This window comes from Phoxinus phoxinus, assembly GCF_949152265.1.
Source record: "Phoxinus phoxinus genome assembly, chromosome: 6".
In the NCBI taxonomy this organism is placed as follows: Eukaryota; Metazoa; Chordata; class Actinopteri; order Cypriniformes; family Leuciscidae; genus Phoxinus; species Phoxinus phoxinus.
The window spans coordinates 27,867,678-27,876,816 of NC_136881.1; the positions used below are offsets into that span (position 1 = coordinate 27,867,678).

At 38.7% G+C, this 9,139-nt stretch overlaps 1 protein-coding gene across 1 annotated transcript; it reads right to left on the minus strand.

Moving 5' to 3' along the window:
• Window positions 1–3,623: 3,623 nt before the first annotated feature.
• On the minus strand, window positions 3,624–8,433 carry tnip2 (TNFAIP3 interacting protein 2). The gene is made up of 6 exons (XM_079615786.1): window positions 7,865–8,433; window positions 7,148–7,441; window positions 6,948–7,037; window positions 6,524–6,802; window positions 6,271–6,387; window positions 3,624–5,495 (listed from the first exon to the last, which is right to left on the minus strand). The coding sequence occupies exons 1-6, from the start codon at window positions 8,183–8,185 to the stop codon at window positions 5,256–5,258; spliced, it is 1,341 nt and encodes a 446-aa protein (XP_079471912.1). The 5' UTR covers window positions 8,186–8,433; the 3' UTR covers window positions 3,624–5,255.
• Between the last annotated feature and the right edge of the window lie 706 nt (window positions 8,434–9,139).

Here is a 9,139-nt window from a genome sequence, read left to right on the forward strand (position 1 = left end):
GGAGGTGGAGATTTAGCTAAGCACTTGGTATGGCGGATCCCGAAAGTTTAAAGCGACAATCACCAGTGACAACTGGAGATTCACCAGTTGTAAAACCCAAAGACTTCGGACTTCAGAGTGGCTACAGAAAAATATATTTTTCACGTTTTGACGTGATATAAGCAATCGTTAGATTTAATCAGCATGATATAGCTACTGCAATGCTTCCCCCCACCCCCCGAATTTGGTCAGAACAAAAGTGAATGTTACTTACTGTTCAGATGACATTTTCTGATGAAAATTCTAATGTTGACACTTTCAAAAAGTATACTCTGAGATTGCTGATGACAGTACAGTATCCACAGCGACGCGGCAGCCTCAATACATTGTGTTCATCCGCTCTGTTTCATGCCGATTTACTACCCACGCACAGTTAATAATTCCGCGAATAACTGCAATTGCAGATTTCGAACAGAGATGGCGACAAAGAGGAAAAACGACGGACTGCAGCTTTAAGTCAAATAAAAAGTTAGCTGATTACATTTAAAAGTCCATAGATATCCACGTCAGTTCGTACTGCCATTAACACTTCCTCCAACGAGTGGAAAAAAATTCTAAACTAAACAATATTTTAGTGTAGTAATCTAGGTTTTAAATCTTATTGTAAAATAAATGTATATAAAGTAATAATTTATTTTAAATTTAAAATGGAAAAATAAATAGTAAAATAATTAACTTAATTAAAATATATTTATTTATATAATTAAAAAAGTCCAAACGTGTTTGGCTGGGAAACCGGAGAATGAACAATGGGAGATTTTGTGAATCTCCTGGAAGTGCTTTTTCTGAGTCTGCCCACTTTTAGTCCCCCATGCCATGATGCAATGCTGGAGTTACCTCATTTATGTAAAATCTTTTTAGTAAGACATTTCTGGTTGAGGCCGGATTCATTTTGTACTTTCAACATGAAGTTTACTTGTTTCGACTGAATGAGAAGCACAACTACACAACATGACTGTATGCATACCAATACACACATCCTCTCTCTCTCCCTCTCTCCCTCTCCCTCTCCCTCTCCCTCTCCCTCTCCCTCTCCCTACCCCTCTCCCTCTCTCCCTCTCCCTCCTATAGACATTTGGGAATTAAATTTAAGTTGAGTGTTAGATAAATGTAACAGGATCCAAGTATGTTCCCTTGCCATATTCATCCGAATATAACAACAACTGTCCTGACAGGACTGTGCCGAGTCTAGAATCAGTCTTCCAAAGAGGGACTTGGACAAGAAAAGGGAAAGAGAGCGAGAGCTGGGTTTATTAAAGAGGAATCAAAGATCGGAGATGAGATAGTGTAGTTTGTAATCATTCACGATGATCTTTTCATTGAGGATGGCCCAGAGCTGAGGAGGAACAGAGAGCTTAAGAGGGAAAAACCCCATTGTTCCACATACTGGAATTGACAATAGAGTTCTGATCGCTCTTATCTAAAAAAACAACACAACAGGTCGTGATAACTCTTAAAGACAGTCAGAAACAACAACAGTGTAAAATAAAGTGCTGCTCTTTCAAATGAGCTAGCCAGTGCTCGGGAATTCCCTGTGTTGAAGATTAAAGGCCACTTTTATTAGTTTTGGCATGGCATTTGGCAAAGTTTTCCCAGCATGGCAGGTAAAGTTGAGGATAATCACGGCTAGACAAGCTTCTTGTGAAGTGCTGACCTGCTGTATCTCAATTCTGGAGCTATTGTGTAAGTCTTTACTGTAAAAGTCATGTGATCATTTGACCTAATTATTTCCACTTTCTGAAGGAGGATTGTGGTGTGTGTGCTTTTCTGCTATATATGTACAGGCCTCACATCATTATAAATGTGAATGGTGTGTGTGAAGGTGGAGAATCCCTTCCAGCCTACCTTTCACTTCTCCAAGGAAAAAAGGTTTGGTAAAAGACCAAAACATCCCACACATCCATTACTTCAGCTTTTCGCTAATCTCTAGTAACGTCTTCACAGCAACACAATTTTCTCAATGACTTTGCAACTAAAATGACTCTGTTCTATGCAGAACTGCTGCGGCCACAAGCATCTTCTGAAGTGTATACTTGTTCTTGGGCAACGTCATTTCGAGAGTGGTGACTTGACTGAAGTAGAGAGCATGAAACTCCTGCTGGAGTTTTCCCTCCTACCCCCGTGGCAGCTAGCTAGGGCCGTGTGTCTGACCTCATCAGGGGTTTATTGACTCAGGGGACCATGATGTTCCTTTGCATGTCTGACGTGATCTTCAATAAGCTGAATATGGACCTGAAATGATGACCGGTTTCCCAGATATAACACGCACTCAAATGCCTACGGAGGCAAATTACTTTTTGTGTTGACGATTCACAGAAATGCTCAACAGAAACTGTTTGGTTGATGCTCTCACTTTAGTAATAATTGTATTTGTATAATATTTATAAATGTCACTCTGCTACTTGTGGTTCCAACTTGTCGCCCACCTAACATTTTTACTCCCAAACAAAGTTTCAATTTGACCTTACTATGCTAAACAATGAACAATAATTTGTTTTTAGAATAGCTTTTATTGCAACATGTTGTTAGGGTTAGTAATGGTTACGATTCTGATTTAATGTATAATGAAAAAATTGATTCAGTGAAGGAGTCGGTTATAAACTCGGTAGTGATTTACTGATGGAGTGAGACTGATTTAAAACAATTTCAACGAAAACGTTTTGTAAAAAGATTGTCATTTCAATCGCAATTCAGACTTCGCGGCTGCGGTACTGTGCTGATGCTGAAATTTAAGTCACGTGTACCCTAGCATGCTCGTAAAAAACAAAGCATACTTTGGGTTTAAGAGTCAATTGTTCGCGATTCAGACATTTACAGACTGTTACCATGTAATAAATTGCTGCAATGATGGGGGATTTTTGTAGGCCAACCTGTAAATTAGAATCACCCTGGTTCCCTAGACAAAAACCCAATAGAATTTTTCCTTTGGATTATTGCAGAAAACCCAATAAAAGCTTGAATCTTAAAAAATGTTTTCATCATGATAATCTTCGCAAATGAAACAACTTTTATGAATTGAAGCCACTATAAGACAACTCTTTACATTTTTATTTTTTTTTAAAAGTTGAGTTGAATTGAAAGTGAAAGTGAAAAGTGAAAAATTTGAGTTGGAATAGTTTGCAAGCACGCCATTATAAACAATGAGGTTGTAAAAGTTGACAAGTGAGTAGATGAGTTTTCGATTCGGTGTGATGTTTAATGTCCCTGAAAACATTGAGGTCACATTTAGCCACTTGTTAGCAACCACCTTTTTCAAGACAAGGTATTTTATGTTTTAGAATAAAATGTAAAAATATCTTGAGCTCGTGACTTCAGGACGATGGAACCGGTAATGCTAAAATGATTCTGAATGTTTGAGTTTTGGACAACAAAAATACATCGTCCCAGCAGCACTAATCAACTAATGCCATAAGATATCATATAACAAATCGCATATCGACACACACAGTGTTTTCCAATCTGTCACCAATGGCCACTATAGTCTATTTTAAATTGTCACATTTTTGTTGCATTTTAGTCCGTCTGAATCACTTCATAATGGATGCGTTACTGGCCTCTCAAAGCGATGGCAGCGGTTCAGCTACAGTACTAGGTACAAAATGTTTATCAGACAATAGTAAATTGATTCAGTGAATATATATTTGATAAGAGATATTAGTTACAGACCTTGTTTGGTCCCATAGCCTCCTCCCCTTTAAATAGCCAGCCCCACTATATCCCTCTACTCGAAAGTCACCTACTTCTCTTCTGCTATTCACTTCCAGGCCTCAGGACAGCTGAGAATTTGCTGCACTTATAGCCTCTCCATTCAGTTGTGCTTGGGAAGGGGCTTTCCACCACTTGTGCACATCACACACTCTTCAAAATCCTTTGGGAGCGGAGTTTAATGCTTTGACACACTATGTCTCATGATCTTACTAGCATTATCACGACTCCTGCTGTATCACATCTCATTGTCTGTTTTCCCATATCTCACTAATAATTACCATTGACTGTACAAACACGCTCACAAACACAAACAAGGTTACAAATGGTTTAGAAAATGATCTTTAAGCAAACATTTTATTATAAAAATAAATAATCTTATAATTATCACATTTCGTTTTGTTTTGCCATCTCTGTCATAATGTCTTATTGTCAATTGATTTTTGTTGTTAGTGGCTTTAAACCCTGTAAAAGTGTGCTGCAATAGGAGGCCATTTTGTCAGACGCAACAACTGAGACGTCACGCCTCAATTTACCAGGATGTAGGGAACTTCCTCTCTTACTTAAAACTAGAATGTTTTTAACTGCAGAGGGGGATCAAATGGCAAGTACCTCACAGTCAAAAGGTGCCTAGAAGTCTGAGAAAGTAATGACATGTTATACGTCGCAACCATATACGATTTATAATCGGAAACTGAAGTTTGATATACGGTATATGAATCAAGTAGTAAAATATCAAAAGATTGTTAATAGTGTGTACTGTGCTGCTCTGTATGTCTTGGTACAAATAATTATCTGATAATTATGTAATGTGATACATTTAACCTGAAGGTGAGTAATACCAATATACCTACAAATGAAATGTATAAACATTACAATATACTTTACAAATAGCACCATGACAAAAGTATGAATTATATTCAATAGTCTAATAACAAAGAAGCTTGTATATTAAATATAAAATAACATGTACTTTTATCATCTGTATTTGGAAATAATTATAATCTAGCAAAAAGTGCAAAACAGCTGATAAAGAATACATATCAGTGAGGTATATGATACCCATTTTATGATCCATCTGAACTATACACAGATCTGCAATACAGCATTAAGCAAAATTTGACTGAAACTCGTACCATGCCGAAAACCATGACACCAAACAAATGGCAGAACCCAGTGACTTATAAACCACAGTTGCTTGAGATTGAATAACTTTTCATAACCAAACCATCTGCATTCTATGACAGCCATGTGAGTAAGCCTTTGATCTGGAAATGACCGACCTAAAGTCATATTCTTAGTCCTATGCCACAAGCAATCTTCTTAACATCAACCGAGTCCACAATCGAAAAGAAAGAAAGAAAAAAAAAGCTCTTCCTTCGACTCCATCCTGTTTAAACGTGCCCCTGCCTTCATCAACACCCTGTCGCACATCCCACAGTCTGCGAGCTTGTAGTGATTATGTCCTCAGTGCTTTCTGTGCCCTGTGAAAAGTCAGTGAGGTAAAAGACTCACAGCTTGGCACACTCGTCCCAGTGGTTTAGGTATTCGGCCGCGTGCTCATCGTCATATGTGGTGAGACACCGAGGGCACTGCAGTTCAGCGGCTCCCTGTGGTGCAGTGTTACTGATAGTCCTTTTTGAGCTTGCTTCTGGGGGACTGTTCCTTAGTGGTTCGGCAGTGTCCGTTGGTCGGGGAACTTTTTTAAGGCCCATGTGAAGTCTGCGTGAGGGTGAGGCGTCTTGGACGCTCTGCATGAGGAAGAAACAAGGCATGTTAGAAAGAAATGGCCTTTGGATTTAAAAAAAATAATAATAATGCTGGTTGGGTTTTTTAGTAGTACAACAAAGAGTGTGTGTGGGGGTGGATGCTGGCTAGATAAATTAACCTATCTCTATTGTAAATGCGTTACAGATCTTATTTTGAATGAATCTTCCATGTATATAAAATGTATATTTTTTCCACGTAATGTTTAATCAAAATGTCATAATGACAGACTTTTATCTATGATGTATGCTGAATAATTTAGTCTGCTTTAATTGAGTGCAAAATCTCAAAATCAAATCATCAAACAATGGACAGCCTTACTTTTTCTTTTTCTCGATAATCCATTGCACTTGGATGTATAAAAAATGAAAAAGGATCTGCTGCTACACCAATTTTATTTGAAAAAAACCCGACTAATTTAAAAACAATTTAATATATATTTTGAGAAAATTTGAGATGCTTTTTCAAATATCATGAATTATTAATTTAAAATATCATGCTTTGGGTTTAGTAGTAAATAACGATACAGAAAAGAAAGGACAATTTTGCTTTAAAGAATTATTTAAAATAAGTTTTTTTTTTGTCAAATATCCTGAATTGTTCATCCGTAAATATAATTCGTATTTCAGGGAGTTGCACCACATGACATCTTACATCCCAAACTAATCTTGTCACAAAGATTTAAAATTTTCTTTTCAAGAATATAATTCTTATTTCATAATTTTTAATTTCATTAAGGCTTTTTTAAATGAAACATGCCTGTGTGCGTATTTGCAGTTGAAGTCGCCCAACTTCGTCTTGAAGGTCCAGGATTTTACCCTGAGCCCTCTCTCGGTCTGCCCTCTCCGATTTGAAGTCCTCAATATAGGCCAGAACCTATGAGCGAACAAGGAAAGGACTTTGTTTATGGGCAGCAAACCAAACAAAGTACTTCTCATCTTTGCTGTTACAAAAATACACTGACTTCCTGTTTAAGAGGAATTCAAATTCTGCTAGTTGAACTGATACAGACCTGCTGCTCAAGCATTTGAATGCGCTCCTGGTCTCTTCTTTTATTGTCATCCCTCTCTCTGCAGAGTCTCTCGCACTCCATCATCCTGTCCTGCAGGAGGCCGTTGAGCCGTGCGATCTCCTGCTGTAACAAAGCCATGCTGCCCACTGCCTGAGTTTGGGTCAGGGTCGGACCTGCAGATGCCAGACCGTTTGACTCTTTCAACTTCTGACACAAACCCCTCACATACTCCTCTCTACTGGAGTCATACTTCTGCCACTTTGAGTTTAAACTTTCCACCTGAGATGGAACAAAAACATATATTTATGATGTGAACAGAAAAAAATGACATGACATTTTCCAGGAATATTTTTACATTGTTTATTTCCGTAAAATGTACTGAGTGACATTTTCTGACAAATGTCAGTGATCGTGTGATCCTTACATAGGCAACTCTCTTTTTAAGCTGGTCATTCTCCTCTTCTAACTTGCTGATGATGACATTTAGACGGGGTATTTCAGGGGAATCTTTTGTCTTATGAAGAGAAGAAAATGCAAGGTCAAATATAATTGTTAAACAGCAATTTCTACGTTTTTTTAAAAGATGGTCCAGATTTTGTAGAATGCTGATAGTTTCCTACACACCTCATTATCTTGAGCTCTCTGATCGGTCATGGCTGTCTTGCTTTTCTCTTTCTCCATGTGCCCCAAAAGCTCCTGGCACACCTGCACAGTGGCCCCCAGTTGGGCCCTCAACTGCTCTGCTTCTTCAGCAAGAGAGTTGCAGAGGACGGCCCTGGTGGCCTGTGTCCGATCCCTTTCGGCTAAGGTGGAGCGTAGTTGCTGGATCTCCCTCTCTTTCTCCTGCTCGGGCCTTTCCCTGATGGTCTTAAGCTCTTGATCCTTCTCCTTTAACTTTTCTTGCAATCGCTGAATCTCCTGGAACAAGAAAACAGTCAGGAGACTCTCATGCAGTTCAGGTGAATGTTAACACCACATGTACTTGTTTCGCCACAGCTCAAGCATACAAGTATCCAAATACTCTCAAAGGCAAACAAACGGTACAAATCTGCTGGAAAAACATCTTAAACCATGATAAACTGATTGCTGGTCAGGCTTATCTGCTTGGATTTTGGGCACTTATTCACACACACACACACACACACACACACACACACACACACACACACACATAATATATATATACTATCATATCACTATTATTATGTTTTCTTGAGTAAGGAATTCAAATACTTTACAAAGAAGATTCTATACAGTGGGGTTTTTGGCAAAAAAAAAAAAAAATGTTGTAAATGATTGCATAGAAGTAGGAACACAAGTGAGAAATGTGTTGTAACTTACTGTTTTACTGGTTCCCAATCTCTGGGCGGTGTCCGCCTCTGATTCCATGAGTTTTTGCTTTAATTTGCAAATTTCCTTACACAAACTCTCGATTAGAGATTTCGACGGCCCTACAATATAAGGATCTTCTCCCTCAATGACTACGGTTTTCTCATACTTCCCCAGTCTTGCCTTTAAATCGGCGATAATTCCGTCTTTGGATGTAACCAAGTGATTTAAACGAGCAATGTCTTGTTGTGTTTCGTGGTTGAATGTGTTGAGTGTAGAGCAGCTGCGCAACTTCGCCCTCAGCGCCTCGTTCTCCCTCTTTATCTCATCCATGCTGAACAATCCGCTCGCGCGTTAAAACGAGTACATAAAGTACGAATTTCCCATAGATTGTACTGGTTTGAGTGTTATAGGCTACAGACGTCTGCTGTAGACCAAAAGCAGAAAGCTTCAGTCTGTGAGAGCCTCACTCAAGTTCGAAATTATTTTATGAAGAGGGGATTTCCTTGCCGGGACTTCCCCCATCTCAAATTGGGTATATTTTTTTCTCGTACTTCACATACAACATCGAAAAATAGTTGGGTAACAGTCCCTATTTTGGCATTAAAAGAGGTTAACTGTGGAGTAGCGTGTGATTTAATTGTGGTTTTAGACTTTTTAAAGGCAGTCGTCTTTGGTCTCATGTCAGGTTTGGGGAGATCACAGTTCAGCTTGACGCGAGTGCACGAGGAATGCGCGCTACCCTTCCTGTACGCTGCAGTGACGCGACGCAAAAAAAGAAAAAGAAAAACTAGTGTAGAAATCTCTTCCTGATTGTGGACGTTTTAGTTTATGTAAAAGCGCTGTGTATACTGGACTTTAACACGTAGCCTATACGCTTTAGTCATGTGGCATCCACGCGCAGAGTGTGTGTGAAGCTTGAGCTGCCTGTTGAACTTGGCAAGGTGGCAAGGCTTATAAGACTTAGGAGACTGGGGATGGTTGTAACAATTTTGACCTTTCTGTCTATATCGTGTAGTACTTTGAAGTCAGTGTGTTCAAAATGTGATCCAAACTAGTTACAAGTGTCTGCTATTAAATGGCATAGCTATTATATTTGCAACACTTGACAGAAAATGCATGATTTAGTTTCAAACACGAGGAGTGAAATGTTACAATTCACCCCATAGTCTGGGTTAGTTGTAACATACCCTGGGGTGAGATGTAACATTATGATATCCACCAGGGTGATATGTAACATAATGAAATAAGGATTTTGACAAAAATAATTTTGAAAGGTTTTTTTTC